The sequence below is a fragment of the Syngnathoides biaculeatus genome, chromosome 3 (genome assembly GCF_019802595.1).
Source record: "Syngnathoides biaculeatus isolate LvHL_M chromosome 3, ASM1980259v1, whole genome shotgun sequence".
Taxonomy (NCBI): domain Eukaryota; kingdom Metazoa; phylum Chordata; class Actinopteri; order Syngnathiformes; family Syngnathidae; genus Syngnathoides; species Syngnathoides biaculeatus.
Window position 1 is genome coordinate 20,882,755 of NC_084642.1, and position 21,303 is coordinate 20,904,057.

A 21,303-nucleotide genomic window follows, 5' to 3' on the forward strand; every position below is an offset into this window, starting at 1 on the left:
ATGCTGTTTCTCTGCGTAAAAGGTCACTCCGTGTTCTGCCCTCTCTCCTGTCATGCTAGTGGTGCAGCATATTAAGCGCAGAGACATCATCCTTAAGCGGGAGCTTGGTGAGGGAGCCTTCGGAAAAGTCTTCTTGGCTGAATGCTACAACTTGAGTCCCACCAAGGACAAGATGCTGGTGGCTGTCAAGGTATGGCTTACAGTTCATGTGTGTGTTGTGTGGTTTACAATTTAGCAAAATTGATCAACTAGCAAGTTGTGCCCTAGCGTAAGTGGTTAGTTTTCAGTCCAGTCCACTTAATTTATATAGCACAATTTAAACAGACAGAAGCTTCCCAAAGTGTTTTACAATGCAATAAAAATACAGCAAAAATACAAAATAAGGGTAAACAGGAGAAAAATATAATGAAATAAAAAACACACATCACATATTAGACACGCTAAAGGGTGTCAAAAGTCAGGATAAAAAGAAGGGTTTAAGCAAGGATTTAAAATGAAACATGATGAGACGTGTCTGATGTGGAGTGGCAAAACATTCCACTGTTTTGAGGAGCAACAGGAAACGCTGGTTCACCTCTCTGTCAGGATCAGCTGGTTACCTTACCTGAGAGAGCAGCTCAGATCCTCACTCACATCCTGTTGGTCCAATCAGTATTAGTATGAGTAGTATATATTTTTTTATATTTTGTAGACTATCGCACGATTCGTCATTTAAAAACTGCTCCCTTTGCACAACTGTCATTGTACTATAACGGGAAACATGAACGAGTAAAGGCACTCTGTAAAAGCTTAACACAATGTGGGACGTTAACACACTTATCTCTTACCTGTTATAAATGAAGAATATTTTACATCTTGGACGTATTATAAAGAATAATTCCTACAAACAGAAATGTCTCTTGTCCTTTGTTCTTGTTGCTATGTTGTTCCTTGTTCTTGTCGTACCAGGGCAGCACGACTGCCGGAGAAAAATTCCGTGCATGTTTTTACACACTTGGCCAATAAAGCTGATTCTGATTCTGAATGTAGGGGTGCAGCAGCTCAGAGAAATACGGAGGGGCAAGGCCATTTGAGGCTTGAAAAGCAGATAAAAGAATTTTGAAATGAATCCTAAAGCGAACAGGCAGCCAGTGGATGGAAGCTAAAATATCTGATATACCAGTTAAAAGACGAGCCGCAGCATTTTGAACCAGTTGCAGATGAGCAGTGGAGAACCCACTAACCCCCATATATAGTACATTGTGCTAATACAGCTGAGTGGTCACAAAGGCGGGGATTACTATTTCAAATTCTGCATGTTATGGGCGGGAGAATGGTAATGTGGACAGTCACGTGAAAAGAAACCAAAATATGACTAAAAAGTCCCTGTATTATGCAAAACTTTTGTGTGTACGTAAACATGAGTCCCTTATCTCCAACAGACACCTGGTTCACTTCCCTTTGTGATTAAGTACACAAATGCTGCCAGCCACTTTATGCCAAAAGACTGCAGGAAAAAAAACATTACTAATAAACACCTTACTGTCATAGATGTATCCTGCCCACTGCGATTGAGTAAAGAAACACTGCCAAGCATATTATGACGAAAAAAAACTGCAGGGAGAAAATTAATAATAAACACCCTTCCACTAATAGATGCCTCATCCTCTCTGCAGTTGAGTAAATACATCTCACCAGTAGTTAAATAACAAAAGACTCCAGGGGAAAATTGTGCTGATAAACGCTTGACCCTAACTCATTTGCTTTGTTGTTTTCGTGCTCAGGATAACATCTTGGCACCAAACTATGTTGATGTGAGCTGAAGAGCTGATGTCAAACAAAAGTAGTGCTTTGCTGCCATTTTGTCAAATTTATAAATTATGAAGCATTCTAGGTGGGGTTCAATTAGTCAATATATTTCATTTCATTTCATTTCATTTTTTGCAGTTCTGTAAATAAACACTTGTGGCCACAATATGAGAAAATAGAGTACCAGCATAGAGCAGAAACACATTTAGTACAAATGAATGTCTTACCCTTTTTCGACACATGGTCCCCTTCCAGTTGCATTGATATGAATCCCACTAAAGTTATTGGCAGGACATGCCCTGCTGGAGTATGATTGACTACTGCGTCGCAAGAAGAGAATCCCACAAAGTTGTATTGAGATGTCTGATCTAAATACTGTATGCATTATATTTGTACAAAAGCAAAATAATCAAGTTTGTTATGTTTGGGTTGGGGCTAGGGTTTGAGTGAGATTTTTAATTGCGCCGCCACACTGAAGTCAGATACTTCTTTTCCCACTTGGAAGCAGAACGGCATGTTCTACCTGAATGTAGCAGCCAGTCATTTTGCCGTGGGGCATGTCCTGCCGAAAACCTGGGAGGGATTTATAATACCTTCAGTTTGGATAAATTCTAGCTACCACCTTATGCTGAACTACTGTATCCAAATCTGAAAAATAATAAAAATAAGGAACTACAGTATCTGCATAGTCATAGCAGATTTTGACGTGTTCTGCCACTTCAGAACTTCGTCTTCCATCTGAAACACTCCCCCCACACGCACACGCACACGCACACACACACACACACACACACACACAGACCCTCCCCTGACAAAGACGATACAGTGACGCGAGTGATCACTCATTAGCTCACTCAAGCTTTTAGAGCCGTTGGTCCTTTGCGGCTACTGTCTCTCAATGACTTCACGCTACTTGTCGCAAAATTGTCCTTGGCAGATCCCTGCAGCCGAATTTGAATCAGGGTGACATCGCATTAAAGCGTGCCAACTCAGCAAACCCAATTAAATGCGGCAAAACACCTTCACCTTGGTGGACAAAGATGAAGAGAATCCACTGTTCTCCGTAATCTGTAATATGTGGTTTGTACATACAAGGTTATTTTTGGAAGAATTTTAAGGTCAACAATGAAAAAATCACAGTGGCGCCTTTGCCTCAATTTATTGTGGCACTTGAGCACTTGGCGGTATTGTTTTGGAGGGTTGCCCAGTCTAGACACATTTCCTTAAGAGTGCACTTTGATTTGGTAATAGAATTTTATTGCCATTTTACCTACTCGCCCCATACATTTCCCACCGTCTTCACAACGTATTTCCATCCCAAGGTCTTTTGATTCACGTGAGCCGATGCCGCAGTAACACGTTTTTTTTTTCTTCCTATACATCATGTGCAATGTGCTTTAAAAGGTGAGTTTCCCGGTTCAATCAGGTCTTATTATTGCACACCTGCAGCTCTCAAAAAGCCACTGAGATTTAAGAAGGGGGGGGGGTGCACAGGTTCACTAAACTGATACGGCATGCATTTCTACTCAGGAATTTTTTTTTCTCTCTCTGATTCTAAACAACAATCAGGGGAATTTTATAGCAGTTGATTTATTGATTTTTATTTTTTTCTTCCTTCCTGTCCTCTCTGTTGCAGAGCAGCCTTGTTCAAACCAGCACAGCAACAAAAAAACATAGTTTAGGTTCTTAATTATAACCTCAACCTTGCACAAAAACAAATACCAAAGACTGGAGCAGAAAAGATCATCATGAAAAAAAAAAATCAATTGCCCATTTCGTCATGCATGGGCAAAACGTATGTGTCCTATGAATAATGCAACAGTTCTTCTGTTCTTTTTTCATGATGACTACCCAATTACACAATAGAAATAAAGACCAGAATTAATCAACAGTAAAAAAAAAAAAAAAAAAGTCATGCTTAGTCCCAGGCAGGCACATGTGTATGCATAATGTACGTGTTCTATAAGGAATGGAATAACTTCAATAACTCATCAGTTCAATGATAGCACAAGAAAAATAAACAGACTACAAATAATTCAAAGTACATTTAAATGGAAATTTATAAAGTTCACAGCACCAGGGGCACTGGGATTCATTAAAGAGGTGGTTAAAAGGTGGTTCGTGCATCACAGTTCTGAGGTTTTTGATTCTGGCTGCTTCTGGTTCCTCCAAAACTGTGAACTTTAAACATTCGTAAGATCAAAAAGACCAGACAATTAAATATAAATATATGAACTTGGATTGATCTAGATTATTTTTTGTCGTTATGGGCATATTTGGGTAATGCAAACATGATTAAACATAATCAAGGTACAATAATATTATGGTACTTGAATTAAATTACTTATTACATTTTACTAACAAATAACGGTATCAGAATACATCTTTATAGTAACTTTCGCAACCCTGAATTTCTGTCAATTAATAGTTTTTAAGAGAACTGTACTTGAGAATGGTGCACTTGTTTACATCTTCAGGTACTTACTGTACTTAACATTTGGTATATTAAGTCTGCACTAAGTAGCTTGTTTAATGTGGCTTCAACTATTTTTTACAGTGATGTTTAAGTTATTGTTCAAGTTAATGATGTCATTCTGTAAATTGTGTGGCATGAGTTTGCTTTTATTCCAATGTTAACTGGCCAATTGGTGTACTTTCTGAGGGAGCGCAAGGGAGACAGACTGAGATGGAGAGATTACAGGTTAAATTAAGTGATATTAGTATATTGTTACATTATGGGTGTTCTTATCACATTTGTGTTTTTTTGTTTGTTTTTAACCAGGCCAATAACATTATAACCAGTAAGTAATGTGAAATGCTCTGACATTATTGGCCAAAAGTTATGACATGATAGGTTCAGGATTTTTGTTACGTTATAGGCCAGTTATTATGTTATGGGCCTATTACATTTTAAAAAGGGCAAATTTCTTACCATTTGGGCCATTATTATGTTATGAGCTTCTGCAGATGCCTTGTCTCCTCTGGAGTTGAGTAAATAAAACCAGCAGGCCACTGCACGAGGAAAAACAGTGTCCACATGGCAATCGTAAAAGAACACGATTGTGTTTGTACTCATTTTGTTTATTAGCCTTACAGCTATTAAAACCTGCTCCACTCTGGTTGACTAAATAAGTGCAACTTGTCTACGCTTGGACTAAATCAGAATATTTTTTAATACAAACAAAAGCCTTACCCCTGCTCTATATCAAAAATACAACAATAAAACAAAAAAAAATAATCGTTAAGTATTATGAGGTATGGTGTGAATGGTTAGAGCATCTGCCTCACAGTTCTGAGGACTGGGGGTTCAAATACCAGCTCTGCCTGTGTGGAGTTTGCATTTTCTCCCTGTGCCTGTATGGGTTTTCTCCGGGCACTCCGGTTTCCTCCCACATCCCAAAAACATGCTACATTAATTTGACACTAAATTGCCCCTAAGTGTGATTGTTCATGCGACTGTTGTCTCCCTCCATGTCCCCTGCAATTGGCTGGCAACCAGTTCAGGGTGTATCCTGCCTCCTGCCCGATAATAGGTGGGAATAGCTCCAGCACTCCCTGGGACCTTTGTGAGGATAATCGCCTCAAATAATGGATGGATGGATTATGAGGTCTAATTTTAGGCACAACTGTTAAATTCTATGCACATAATTACAAACGTGAAAATATGTAGAAATAGTTCGAGGATTAACATAAAAGTTGAAAGGAAAGTATGCCCAAGATCATTGTAAGCTTCTGTGTATTGATGGAAACTCAAATATTACTTAAATTGCATGATACCACCCAAAAAGTAGTAAAAGTAGACTAAAAAAATCCTGTGCTGGTCCATCTTCTTCCATCATTCTTTTCCTTGTTTTGCTGCTCATTATACTTTTTTCATTGCTCACATCCCTGCCAAACTTTACAGTGGCAAGCCTCTAATTACATCCCTGAAAAAAAAATAATAAATAAAATCTCATCTTCTTTCTTACCTGTCAGCAGAAAGACTCTCAAGCGAACTTTTTCCCTGAAGACTGTCTACGTTCTTATCCTACCTCTCTTTGCTCAACATTTTTGTTTGCCTTTTTTTTCTGGAACAAAAAAAAAAACTATCCAGACCCTGAAGGATCCCAACCTTTCGGCAAGGAAGGACTTTCAGAGGGAGGCTGAGCTGCTGACCAACCTACAGCATGACCACATCGTAAAGTTCTACGGTGTGTGCGTGGATGGTGACCCCCTCATCATGGTCTTTGAGTACATGAAGCATGGAGACCTCAACAAGTTCCTCAGGTTGGTTCCATTCCTCTAAGCCTGTACCCTGACAACCACCAACTCGCACCGTAGAAATCAACAGGATGACTGGAAATAATCCACAACACGTTGGTCGTCATCGGAGCGTGCCCTTTTCTGTTCTTGTCCGTCGTTTATGATATCAGCCACCTTGCACAATAGAAATTAAGAGAATGAGCAGAAATAATTCCAGTGCCCAAACAAAAAGTTCACAACATGCTCAGACACATATATGTTTGGACACAATTTCCATCTTATAATTAATGTGATCTTTCTTCTTGCCAGTGATAACAATAATTGCCATCTTGGCGTGATAGAAATCAACATGAAAAAGGTTTTAAAGAAAAACTGATGTGAGAATGTTCTGCATGTGTCGTATATAATCATTACCATAGCTCCTCACATTATTTATTCAACAACAGACAGCTGGCATCATTGACATAAACAGAACAATTTGAAATAATCCAAGATTAAAAAAAAAAACTCCACAATACGCTTGATCATGCAATGTATGTGTCATAAGAAATACTTTGGATTCCCACAACAGTTATTCATCATAAACATCAACTTGCAAAACAGTATGACTACAAATAATCCAGGGTCAAAAGAAAAAATACCTTGGGATTCTTGATCATTGCATGGGCAATGCAAAATCCAATTGTATTGTAGCTCAGTAATTCTCAAATGGTGAGTTGGGACCCATGGCCATTTTGCTTGGGTTGCAGACAGTATTAAAAAAATGACAGGGCCCTCTCATTTAATAACAGTACTGACACACATTTCTATATGATTTCCTATCAATTTAAGAACGAGTGTGATGAACATTGATAAATCAGTGAGTCGACCATATTGAACGTGTCACTTCTGCCCGACGCTCCAGCTATGCTGTCTCCTCAGTCAGAACCACAGGAAAGCTTTCCAGCACTCCCTGAGTGTGGGGGTTTGAATAACCAAATGGCACAATCCAACAATGGTCTGAGTTTGTGAACATTCCAGACTGGAGAGAGTGGGCTTGAAGTGTATTTCCAAACGTACCCAAATGTTACAGGTGGCAAAAATGTGTTGACGTTATACAAGAAGTGAGACTCAGTGAGCACATTTGTCTTTTTTATATCTATTTCTTAGAAACGCTTTATATACAAATATTTACTGTAATTATGAAATTACTCCTGTGGAGGATTGTCAGTCACAGGTCAATCAGTCCTTGTTTGGGCTTTTTGATAAGATGTGACAATGAGAGTAGCTCTAGACTACCAGCTGTTCGCGCTAGCTGGCAACTTCTGATTGACAGCAATGTATCATCAAATGTTGCAGTGACTCACCAATATGACATGGCACACAGGGGGCGGTTGGGGGCCATTAGCTGTGAAGACAAGCATCAATAAATATCAACATTGATTCTAGGTGCACTGGACTGCATGTTCCCATCGATTCCTTGTCCCACATCATGTGTGTTTATTCAATGTGACCACAGCTAAGGCACTCAGCCATATCTTGCACCTAGCGTGACAGTGTTTCATCATTTACTGCATCAAAGGATTTTCCCCAGCAGAAAATCTTCACAAATTCACACGCTGGCTCTTAGCAAGTCGTCTTTGTCTACTATTGATCCAACTTCAAATGCGAGCATGAATTTGGACGCGCACACACACACACACACACACGCTTTGGTTGAGTGCTCGGGTGCAGATTTACAAGCCCAAAGGAGCTCCAGTCTACTTGCTTTGTATTTCTTTTGTCAGAGTTCAAAGTTTATCATCTAAAAATAAAGCAATTGACAGTTTACCATTAGAAAATAATTTGCTTCATCATCAGAATTCAAGCTGAGGAATCTCCAAATGACTCGATTGAAAAGATCGATATCATCAGTCTGTATATATGTATCATAATTAAAGCCTCGTTCTTCAGAATTAAAAAAGCGTTCATTACTAGATTACATGGCAATCCAAAGATTCTCTTGTTGCACCTTCTTGTAAAAGCACCAGTCACGGATGATCAAGGTTTGTCCTTTTTGATCAAATGTTGCCCCCCACTATCCTACCACCAAGTAGTGCAAGTGTAACCCCTAACAAAGTAAAATTACAGCAAAAACATGAATTGGATCTCAGTTAATTGCCCAGGTGTGCGCAATCAATGAAGTGTGCAAGTATTTTATCTAACAATTGACATCGCCCCCTGTGGGCAATTAAAAGTAATGTGGACTTAATGCCATCTAATGCTGATGGATGGGTGGAAAACTGGATACATGTCTTTTTTTAGCATTAGTCAAATTGTCAGTCAGCAGCTACATTTCAAAAAGGGGCAAAACACTTTTAATAAGAGAAGACGGTTGTCTAAAAATATGTTTTTTATTTAATTTAATGACAAGAAAATCACTCGTCGTGCGTGACACACATGGCAAGACAGCGAGGCCTCTGCTCGTCTTCTCGCATTAGAGACTCATTATGAGCCTTGCTCTCTGAGCACAAAACCTTTAATTGGCCTAAATGTGACAGATGGAAACAGAATGACAGCCCGTGTGTGTGTTTGTCTGTCCCTGTGCGTCGTCTTTGCCTTGTAATCACAGTGAGAAGAAGGTGATAAAGACAGCGGGATCTTCACACCAGGATTTGGGGGTGGGTGGTGGAGGTCGCCGTCGTTATCCATAAATTTAAAAAAAAAAAAAAAGTAGAAATGAGCTCTTAATCTGCACTTGACAAAGTCGTGGCACCACAAAACAACTCCTCATGGGGTGAATGGCATGATTAGAAACGCCTTTCAAATCTAAAAATGACAAACAATAGTGAATTCATTAGAATTAAAGATAGTGACACACAAAATTGCAAAATAGTCAAAAGCATCACGTGAACGGTGAACTCAGAATTAAAGTGGAGGCAGAGTTAAATGTCTGGATTTAAGATGAAGAACGACAGAATAACTCAAATAACAGCAAGAGTTGATCACATCAGTATGTGTGGGTTATCATAAGTATTAAAGGAGTTCATCATTTAAATAAAAGATTATTACTCTTAAAATGACTCTAGCAAAAGAATTGATACCAAATCTTCTTATTAGTCTCAAAACGTACTTTGGATCATAATTACAGGTAAGGTTGACATTCAAATGAAATATGAAGAAAGAGAGTAATAGTGGTATGTACACAGTTTGTAATCGAATTCTAGCTGCGTTGTCCTTCATTAACACCAAGACCATCAAAAAATTATGATGAGAATCTGATGAAGCTGAAAGTGGCTGAGTTCAAGTAGTTAAAAAAAACAGTAATGCATGCACAATTGGTCATCAGAATTAAGCCAAGTCATGATCTGAATCAAAGCTGATGAATCCCCCAAATTGCAATTTTATCATTTGAATAAAAGGTTGTGAATCACAAAATAATAAATAGATAAATAATAAAGAGTTAATACCATGGGTGTGTACAGATATTATTGTAACAATTAAAGCAGTTTGTCCTCTTACATGAAGGAGCTTTTATCAGAATGAATAATAAATACTTGAAAGCTTTTCAATTCTTCTGAAATTTTTTATTCTCTCATTGGTTAGCTGATTGACAGACATTCTATCATTAGCTTACCCTCTTTCTGTGGATTAACGCTGAACACTAACGTGTAATATTCCATATCTTCATTTTTCTGCAAAACTTTAATGTTTTTACACCCTGAGTCTCTTCACGTGTAAAATTGCCACACCAAGAAATGAAAGAAATAAGCACACATTATTGTTAGCGTACCATATTACTGTGCTTTGGCTCTGGATGCTGCCATGTTATACTCTGCAGTCTCCACTCCTCTAGTGCTCAATTTTCTCACTGCCCTCCATCTACCGCCCAAAATACAGTAGTCGTGGCTAAAAATGGCATATACAGTAGAACATCAATGCTAAAATTTGCGCCCACTCTCGACGTGTCTGAGCTCTGAACATTGACAATTGTAGTCCAGAGTCTCCATGTTGCTGTTGTGCTTCATTTTCTCCCTACCTCAGTGTCCTTGCAAATAAGATCAGAAATATGCGCTTCGAAATGATATAATAAATGTTCACACTACATTAGCTTACCCTGACACTGTACCTTAGCGTTGAACAGTGCTGTGTTACTGCATTGTATTTGCTGCAGTGCTGTGTTTTCTTCCTACCTTCAGTCTTGTGCAAATTAAGTAGCTCTACCTAAAAAAAAAAGAAAGGCTAATATTAACTTAACCTCTTTGCTGCGGTCTTAGCTCAGGTGGCTTCTGTGTTAAACACAGTATTCACTTTACTCCAACACTGTTTTCTCACAGTCTTTGCTCTTCTGTAGAATAAAAATGCCACAACATTGTAATATTTGGGGATATGGAACAGGAAATGACCTAAACACAAACTATATTAGCCTAAACTGTTGCCAGTTGATTAACTGTGGACATTGCACCATTATACAATGCAGTCTCCACTTTGCTGCAACACTTTCTCAATCTCCTTTCAGGTAAAACTGATGCATTATGCTAACTTTTGTTTAAGTAAAACACGAAAAAAACACTACCTTCTGATTCCAAGTGAAAAGCATTTGGCAGATGCCCAGTGAGATGCTCGCTACAAGCTAACATAGCAGTTCATGTTTTTACAGTCTGAGCTTCTTTTCGTCAAACAGCACACAGAAATGCCAGTCAAAGATCATCCAACTGCAAGTGCTTTCTTCCCAAGCTTAACCAGCATAATGTCCTTAACACAGAGCCCACGGCCCAGACGCTATGATCCTCGTGGACGGCCAGCCTCTGCAATCCAATGGCGAGCTGGGCCTCTCCCAGATGCTGCACATCGCCTCCCAAATCGCATCAGGCATGGTATACCTGGCTTCGCAGCACTTCGTCCACAGAGACCTGGCCACACGCAACTGCCTGGTGGGTAATGGCCTCCTTGTCAAGATCGGAGACTTCGGCATGTCAAGGGACATCTACAGCAGCGACTACTACAGGGTAAGTTGGAACGAGTCTTCAATTTATGCAACTCTTGGGCTTAGCAACACTAGCACACTTTGCTCAAATTTACTTGTGGAATTTCTGCAATGGTGAAATTATTTCTCAAGGCAAGATTTTGTAGATCATCTTTATTTCTTGAGGAAAACACAAACAAAGAGACAGCTGCTGCTGAACTTCGCAAGGCTCAGCACAAAGTAAGATACAATAATTGCTACAGTTACATAATAACCCTGTAGCATATTAAGATTACAGTATGTTTGTCATATTTCGAACAGTAAATGTATTAAGACAAAACCAATTCAATGACCACCGCATAGAATTACCTCAACAGCGCCTGCGGAAGGCCGCATTTCCTCTGAAGTCACAGGAAGTACATCCTCTGCTGGGTCGTTTTGAATATAGACTCCATGTTGGTTACCCACTTCAGGCCCTAAGACTGTAATTCCCGGGAACTTGGAGGTCTCAGGCACTATGGTGTGAACGCAAGTCCACCCCAGGATCCTCTCACAGGTTTCTGTGCCTTTGAGGTGTTCCAGGATGAAGTGCAGTCCCACGTTGACCACGTCATCCACAGATCTGATTCCTCTACAGAAAAACTACAGGGAGTCTTTCGGAGGTCCTGTGACACTCTTGAGGTGGTCCACCATGAGCCGTTCAAATAACTTCATGATCACAGATGTAAAGGCGACAGGTCTGTAGTCATTCAGTCCTTAAATTGTACGTTTCTTGAGGACTGAAATGTTGGTGGAGTGTTTGAGGCAGGATGGGACTTCACACAGTTCCAAAGTTCTATTGAAGATCCCCCAGGAAAACTGGAGCTAGCTGGTACATGCAGACTTTCAAGCAATAGGGGGACACACTTTTGGGGTCTGTGGCTTTATTGATCTTTTGTTGTTTGGAGACACCTTTGACATCCTGTTTGTGAATACTCACTGCGGAAGTTGGGGGCTCAGAGGTGTGTTGGTGGTTATCGGTGGTGTGATTGGCTATGAAAATGTCATTTTAAAATCTCCAGTTGAAAGTATTAAAGTCGTCACCAATTCCTTTATTATTCTCCGTTTTGGAGGATGATCACTTGTCCCTGGTGCGCATTTGTAATTCTTGCCAAATTCATGCAGTCGTTAGCAGCAAACTGGTTTTCGCTTTCTGTATTATTTCTCTTTGTGATGTTGATTTCTTTTTTCATCTGACTTCTTAACTTCATTAGTCCACCTCTTCACTGTGTTCACCACAGGTTTTGCACATTTATGTTTGTGGGTGTATCTTGATCTTGATCAGATGAGCCCAAAGCTGCATGGGGAATAGTACAGTACAAGTCCTTCAGCATGGCAGTTAATGTGCTCCTTGTATTTAGGGAGTTCGTGGTTCGTTGTTATAGTCCCCAAGAATAATAATGGGTGGATTTGGTTTCTTTTTCTTAGTTTATTTATTTTAGGTTAGCCAGTGTTTGCAGTGTGGTCTTTATGTTAGTCTTTCAGGGTGAGGGGGAGTAAACACCCATAAGTATGAATGACGTAAAATCGTGTGGCAAATAGAATGACTTACACTTCAAAACCAATGACCACCAAGTCCGGGCTCCAGTGTGTGCTGATCTCTGTGACATCAATACACCATTTTTTGTTGACATAGAAGTATATCTAGTCAATTTTTCCCCAACAGATCCATGTCACGGTCCGTTTGGTGTAGTTGGAAACCCAGCAGTGATCTGTCACCATCGGGGATGCATTCAATAAACCAATTCTGTGTGAAGCAGAGAGCAGCAGAACGTGCAAAGTCTTTCCTAGTCTTTGTGAGGAGATGAAGCTCGTTCATTTTGTTGGGTATGGAGCGTAAATTTGTGACGTGAATCAATAGAAGAGGCGTTCAAAATCCTTGCTGTCAGAACTTAACATGGACTCTGACACACTTTCCTTTATGGCATTGTCTTCGCCGCCGCCTCCATGCGCCAGAGACTGTGGCCGCTCCACTCGTGAGAAAATGCAGAGAAGAAACTTTGTGGATTTATGAATGTTGGTGTAAAACGGTTTGGAGTTTTGGCAGAGTCCAGTCCCAAATGTTTTGCAAGTCATCCCTAGTGTAAGTAAATATCTTGATGTTTTCAAAGAAAAACGAAACAGACAGAATCTACGACAATGGTAGAGAAGGCATTGCTGAGGCGTCCACCCGTGTAGGCGGTATTATAAAGGTTAGAGGCTACGTTTGAGGTGGGGGAGTTGTAAAGTTATGTGTGGCATATTAAGGATTACAAGTGGTATATTGATCTTATGTACGGCATGTCAAGGCCATGCATTTGTTATCTTGGGGTTCTATGTGCCATTATAATCTAATGTAAAGCAAATTTGGGCGATACGTGGAATACTAAGGGGAAAAGCACCAACTGGCTCATTGCGCAACGCTGTTCTTTGTAGGCTCCAATCCTTTTAACTGTAAACAAATCTGCTTGTGATCCTAATGTTTTGTTCTAGAGTAGGGTTCCAGGTATCAGATATTTTTCAGAATCAAATATTCTATCGATAATCTACAGGTGAATAAAATATTCAGCTAAAAATTGGTTTTGTATTGAATTTTTTTCTAACGGGTGGTGTACCCTCTCCGGGTCGGGGATGAGATCCTGCCCCAAGTGGAGGAGTTCAAATATCTTGGGATGTTGTTCACAAGTGAGGGAAGAATGGAGCGGGAGATCAACAGACGGATCGGTGCAGCGTCTGGAGTGAGGTTTCCAGTGATGCGGACTTTGTCTCGGTCCGTTGTGGTAAAGAGGGAGCTAAGTCGAAAGGCTGAGCTCTCAATTTATCAGTCAATCTACGTTCCTTCCCCTCACTTATGGGCACGAGCTGTGTGACCGAAAGAACAAGATCCCGGATACAAGCAGCCGAAATGAGTTTCCTCCCCAGGGTGTTTGGGCTGCCCCTTAGAGATAGGGTGAGAAGCTCTGTCCTCTGGGAAGGGCACAGTGGCGAGCCGCTGCTCCTCCACATTGAGAGGAGCCAGATGAGGTGGCTGGGGCATCTGATTCGGATGCCTCCTGGACGGCTCCCTGGTGAGGTGTTCCGGGCATATTCCGTTGGAAAGAGACCCCGGGGATGACCCAGGACACGCTTGAGAAACTATGTCTCTCGGCTGACTTGGGAACGCCTCAGGATCCCTCCAGAAGAGCTGGAAGATGTGGCTGGGGAAAGGGAAGACTGAATATCACTCCTGAAGCTACTTCCCCCGTGACCCGACCCGGGGAAGCGATAGAAGATGGATGGATATTTATTAACTGTGTACTTTTTTTCAATTTGGTATTCTTTAATCATTAAACAAAACTAAATGACTAATTTCAGAAAAGAGGGAGCGATGATGTACTCACCAATGTTTTTTTAAATCTGACAGCTATTTATTTGGTACTGATTATTGTGAAAGTCATTTTATGTGTGACAGCTACAGTGGTAGTCAGAAGAATTAGTATGCTGCATTTTGTGTGTCTGCACTTTACAACTTCTCAACTGTGTCAAGTAAATTTTGCCAAACATTTCGATCAATATGATCAGGTGACGTTTTCTGATACATCTAAAAAAAAAAAGAAAGAAAAAAAGAAAAGAAAAACCTCTGAATTGAAGTACAAAAGACAACCACTGGGCTGATGTAGACCTCACCTTGGGAAAGGGTGATCAACTTAGCACACATTTACAGAGGCTGTTGAGCAAGATGACTTTGGGTTCGGTAAACTGTTCTTCACCGTCATATATATATATATATATATATATATATATATATATCTGAGAGCCGGACCTTCTCGTCCAATACAAATGTGCTTCTGGAAGAATGGTAGGAAATTACCATGAAGACGCTCATAAACCTTGTGAAAAGCCTTTTCAGAGGAGTTAAAACTGTTATAGCTGTGAAAGGTGGAGCAATGTCATAGTAAACCCGATCAATGAAGAAAGGATGTCACTTAGAATCATATTTTATGTGAGTCAAGGCAGATGAGCAAATACTCTTGGTAATATAGTATATGTATAAATTCATTCTTTCTTTATTTAATTCATTCCTTTGTTCATTTATTTGTGTATGATATATATGGTCCATTTTTACTCCATTTTTTACATGGTTAATTATCAACTCAGCCGCAATTGATCAACTAAGAAATAAATCTTCACTTTTAATTGGACAGCAACGATATTTATCCTTTTTTTTTAATGTTCACCTGTCATGGAAATGGCACTGAATCCTCTCTCGAAGCTCTGTGGGAGTAATTCATGATAAACCTGTGAATCTCTGCACCAACCTGTCATGGAGAAAACTCAGAATACTGCAATAGCCTGACGTTTCTCTTCCTCTCACCACACTGCACCAAAGGAAACTGAATTCTGTGTCAACACCAGAGAATCAGAATGCCCAATAAAACTGGACCACTTTCTGCATGCACAGCATGAAAGTGTAGCCTGGTAACTGTTTGGCATATTCACTGTCGACTGTGCAAATATTTCCACGTCCAGCCTCCCCTGGTCTGCAGGGACGTGCCGTGTGGAAGTATTTAGTGTCATTGCAATTCCGAGGATGTCGTCCAACACTGTTAGCATTCCTCTAGTAGCCTCTTGGGCTTGTTTGTGCTCATTACGACAACCAGGGGGGGTTTATTACTGATTTGACCCAGTTTAATTCATTGCTAATAACAGAAGAAGTATTTATTTCTCCAGGCAGAGTGGCAAATGCTAACAGCACTGCACTGGAAAATTATCCATTAGAACAAATTAGAAATATGCCAAATCCTGTAGAGATAAATTATTGAGGATAAGGAAGGAAACAAACGTAAAACTGAAACAGATTACTCATTGCGGATCAAATTACTTTTTACATACCAGTAGTTTTGCGTGAGTGTGCGTGCGCATGTTTGTGTGGCTGTCGGGTGGGCGGGTTGGGCGGAATGCCATGCAAACTGAATGAATCCTCAGTCCACAATTTACATGCACAATGGAAACAAGGCCCTTTAAAACCAAAAAACATAGATTTCTCAATTTTTACTTTTTTTGGGGTGCTTCTGAAAATAAATTTTTAAATGTTGAAATGTTTTCAGTAGGGATTCAACTGACTATGCAGATGACTACATAGCTTCGTCAAAATTCTGCCTTCATCAAGGCTCATTTTGAAGATTGTTGTTTTCTAAGCAGTCCAAGCCAGTGAACCTTTCACCTGAAGTCGACCGGCGTAGATAGATCTCACGGACCTAGAGCGGGATGAGCATAGTAGAAAATGGATGGTTGGAAAATGTTCTTTCAACAAGGATTGTCAAGTACTATGGAGACAACAGCCAAGCTTTATCCAAGACCTCCATGAGCAGTACAGCCCTGGATACAACATCAACCATGATCTGATTTGATTTTTGTGTTTGCTTTGAATTTTTTTCCTTTTATTTTATGCATTTCATCATTAAATCCACAGATCTTTTATTCGCAAATATTTTTTCTGCATAAACGTATTGTAAGACCAAACTGTGACAACCTATTTTGTTTTTTTCACACACGGTCAAACAGTTTAAAATCGCTTGGGTGTTAAAACGGAATCAAAGTTACTTCTCTTTTTTCTATATGGCAATCTATTCTCCCTGTGTTAAGATACAAACAAAGGTTACAGGTAGTCAGAAAAATTGCTTCAAGTTGTTCATTTCAGTAATATTAAACATCATGACATATGTGTCTCTGTTAGGAAGTGATGTAGGTCTTTACATTGTGTATTCCCCACAGAAAAAAGGATACAAACACCCTTCTCGTTCCCTGAGGCTTGCTCCTTTTGGCAATGGTGTTTTTTCATTTTATTTTTTGCAGTCAATATGAATAGTGAAGTCATGGAACTTGAGCCGCAGAAAGAATCGGCAATAACCTTCATCCATCAATTTTGTATGCCGCTTATCTTGTTGTTGTAACGCAGCTGATATTGGGATGAAGGGCAGAGTACACCCCAGATTGGTTGCCGTTCAATCACAGGCCACCAGCAATAGGTGGAATCATTATTGTACGGAGCAAGCGCTGGAGTTGTGCTTTTGTGCCTGTTTCAAGGACTTCTACAGTGCAAGTGTTGTTCCCAAGCCGGGTTGCCTCTACCTGCTCTCCTTTGAAGACAAATGGTTCCCAGGTTTTTCCCCTTTCAAGGATCAAACAGGCACTTCTTCCTCTGCATTATTTATCGAGCAGCAGCGGCTTTGTGCTAATGAGTGCGCAGGTTATATTTATTAAGGCTACAGCGCGCGAAGGAAAACACTTTTTTTTCCTCATCCTCATGCCGCCCCCTTACACACAATCTACTTTTTTTACATATTGAGAAATATGTATTAAAACAGAAAAACATCCTTGTTGGATGTACTGTAAATGATAGGCAACGCTTGTCTGACCCCGAATGACACACGTTTTATTACTTTCCAGCCATAGACAATGTCTCTCACTCTGACAGATGTCTTTCACTATACTTTTATTTTCGTCCCTGGATTTCAATATGAGTATGCAAGTGATGTCCAACTTGACGCCTCTTTGGAAGCTCCTAATATATTCCACATGTGGAGGTAGGCATGTAATTAAAATTCCAGGAATTATGCGCTCACTGGGAGGCATGTGAATAATAGACGCTAGCTGTAATGTAAAAATTAAAAAATACCCCAATTCGCACAAACTGCTAAATGAAAACAATGCCTGTCAAATCCCATAAATGCCATAACATTGTATTTCTAGTTAAATAGGGAACTGTATTTTTGTTTATTTAGCCTCATAGATTTCTATTGTCATATTTACAAAAGAGAGGTATTCCTCAACATGCATGTTGTCTTGTGGAATTTCACTTTAAGGTGACAAACAATTTAAAGGATTTTCCAAAACTCTCTTTTATCAGTGTTTTTCTTTTATTGTTTTAAGTTATGGTGTTTGATTGTTTTGTTTAATGCTGTTTTATTTCTTTTTAATTCAATACATTTTATTGTATTGTAAGTATTTTCATTGCATATTCTTTTAAAGTATTTCATTTAATAATTATTTTAATTGCATTTTATTTCAGTTTGTCTCACATTTGTTTTCATTTTCAGGCCAGAGAAGCTACTCAGGTTTTATTTAATTATCTTGTGTTTATACAATTGTGTTTCTTTAACTTTAGTTAAACTTTAGTTAAATTTTGTCATTTTCATTTTAATTTTGCTGGTCCTTTTTTGCGTGACTCAGTGTCTATACATAAAATGTGGCGCTTGACATAAATGCAGTTTTATTTATAATGTTTTAAAATTAATTTTAGGCCATAAAGGCAATGATTTATTTGTCTAAATATGTTTGAAGCATGTAAAAGGGTTGAAACATCAATACAAAATATTTTTTATGATCGTTATTTTCTCAATGATGATGATTTTCACCTAAAGCAAATGGATCTGGAATGTATGTTGTTTTCAAAGATGGGAAGTCCCACTAAAATGTCATTAAAAAAATAAATATTGAAGTCAAGCATACAGTAGCTATCTGAAAAATATACTTATACTAAGTATTGATATTTTGTTACTTCCCATCACTTGGTTCTCCGTAGCAGACGCTTATGCTAATGTTTCAGCTGTGACAAAGGACCTCAAGCCCTGCTTGACTGCACACCGTCACTTTGGGTGGAAGAGTGTCTCGTAAAAATAAAATAATTGCTGTCATGTATTTCGTTTTTCTGTCACTGTCACGTCGAGAAACCGGTGAGGCTGTGCATGCAGAGGGTAGGAAATTCTTTTTATATGTAGCCTGCGTAAACCGGATTAGTACTCAGCCTGTCCTACCGCGGGAGGGGAGTGATTGGATTAACGGCGTAGAGAGTGCAGCAGCGGGGTGGGAGGATAGATTACCGGCACTGGTCAGGATTTGTCGATGTTCGCTGGCCGGTCCCCCACGGGGAGCCCGAGAAGGCCTTCAATGTCTTACAGGGGGCGCTCCTGATAACCATCTCGACGTGGACTGTCTGCTTACACTGCCCACACTGCTATATCTGCTATCCCAGCTGCGGCAATTTACTTTTAGACACTCTGATGTCCATTAGACTTCTTGGACTGCAGTACTGCTGAGTACAGATAAAGCGGGTATTGGCTCGGGCTGGTTGCATACTAGTGGGCGGCGGAAGAATCAAAATCTTTGCGTATTACTGCGATCACACCACTGTGAATTCAGCAGTTTGCATGTACATCACAGACTGTGTACATATTTCTTAAAAAGCTCTTCTGGGTCAAACTGGTTTGTGTAAGCATGAGCTGATGATTTCACATTTAACATTAGAAGGCTTTTAGCCTATCAAAAGCCTGAAGATTGTCTTTTCGAAACCTCTTGTTATTTGTGTCAAGGCCTCTTAAAACCTAGACCAAGTCAAAACCTTTATGAGTTGATTTAAAGTGAAGAAAACCAAGAGCAGGCTAATAAATCAAATGCAATATCTGAGTTGAGACCGAGAACCCCCAAAATTGGACTTTAGACCAAGACCAATATTGATCTTGTCTACGGACATACAAAAAATATATAGACCTCAGACTTTGTTTGTCTGAGGCGATACAAGTTAGAATACCGTTGAGACCGAAAGTGGTTGGTAACAGTAACAATAATGACAAGTTATTTCAAGAAAAATCCGCAGAAACTCTGGTGTATCAAGATCAAGATGTTGCCTATTTGAGATCAAATCCAAGACAAATTTAATAAATACAAAGTCACCTATGTCTGAGTCTCAGACAAAATTGAATTTACCAAAACAGAAAGAATAACAAATAGATGTCAAGACCAAGAGTTTGATGGGGTTACATCATCAGGTTAATAAATGCCACTTCTGAGAAGTGGCCAAGAGCCCCAAAATTATTCTCGAGACCTGTCTCGAGAACAAGAAGTTCTGCACTACATTAGTCACGAAGTGTTAATCTGAGATAAAGTCAAGGATAACACTTTGAGGAGTTGATCAATTATTGACTGAATAAAGTCAGAGTCCTGGATTGTCTGATTCGGAAAATTAAAAGTTTGAGAGCCTCAAAAAGACATCTGGAGTACTACAACTCATAACAGCAATGACGAGGTTATTTTTGGAGCTAGTATCGATTGTGTCAAAACCTATTCCAGTGAGATTAAGGCCAAACTAAAAATTAACGGATTTAAGATGTCATGAAGACCTCAGACCATGTTAATAAATACAAAGTCCCCTGTCTAAGTCTGAGACAAGTCCCCAAAATGGCCTTAATATGATTCTTGAGACCAAAATTCATGTTGAATCCTAAAATGGTAAATGGACTGCACTTACATTTAGTAGTGTTTTATCTACACTATCACAGTGCCTAAAGCACTTTCCAAAGCCTCATATTCACCCATTTACACAAGCATCCATACACCAATGGGCAACGGGTGCCATGCAAGGCACTGTCTGGCTCACTGGGAGCAAATTAGGGTTCAGTGTCTTACCAAGGACACTTTGACATGACGGAGTCGTGATCCAGGGCAGCTAACCTTTTTTAATTATAATACAGCACTTATCAACAGTTGTTGTGATCGTATTATCAGAACTACTGTATTTTCGTGTCACACCGTATCTGTGTTCATTTGCTTTGTGAGTTGCAACTCTAGCTGAGAAAATGACTGCCTTCCCACTAAAATCTCCCCGAGGACTGATGCGTTGCATTATTGAACAAGGTGCGGCTAATCGAACTGTGGCAGACGTCAGCCAAATTGCTGTTGAATGACTTTCAAATAAACAGTTTCAACTGTCTTGGCGAGGGAAAATCGTAGTTTTTAGCGTTAAAATTATCACGAGAGTGAGCTGGCAGTTTTTAGAGTTAAAACATGTTCCCCCACTCAGTCTTTCAGATGCAGCTAATACCTCAGACCCCCTCCGGGCACGTCATAGTGTGACTGCAGAATCAGTGAGGAAAAAGGCAGAAAAGAAAATGTTTTCTTCACCGGGATGCAGCTAAATGCGACACTTAACCCCTGGCAGGATTAGTAGCAGACAGAGTTTGGTGCAGGGCGATGCACAGGTGCAAACATGTCTGAATGTGTTACTGTCAAGCAAATTGGTGCTGAGAAATAAAGCTCAGTAAATCCCCGGCTGGACCTGCAGATAAATGCGTGAGATGCTTACAAATTCAACAAGCTATCAGCCATTTGATCTTTTTCTGAATGTGACTCCCAAATGTGTTTAGACTTTACCTGGTGAGGAGAGAATTGAAAAATGATGCACTTAATTTGTTTTGCTGAAACACAAGAAAAGTCTGAAATTCAGTGGACTGCGGTTTCGACTCGGAGTCAGCATTTATACGCTCTTGAAAGCTTCTCTGTAAGTGGACCTCTAG

The 21,303-nt window shown here is 39.7% G+C and overlaps 1 protein-coding gene across 2 annotated transcripts in view; it reads left to right on the plus strand.

The window, feature by feature from the left end:
* Positions 1-21,303, plus strand: part of ntrk3b (neurotrophic tyrosine kinase, receptor, type 3b) — a 147,257-nt gene that overhangs the window by 113,234 nt on the left and 12,720 nt on the right. For both annotated transcript variants that reach the window (XM_061814754.1, XM_061814753.1), the window contains exons 10-12: positions 60-190; positions 5,882-6,054; positions 10,754-10,997. In XM_061814754.1, coding sequence (XP_061670738.1) covers positions 60-190; positions 5,882-6,054; positions 10,754-10,997 — 548 coding nt within the window. The remainder of the gene's footprint in view (positions 1-59; positions 191-5,881; positions 6,055-10,753; positions 10,998-21,303) is intronic.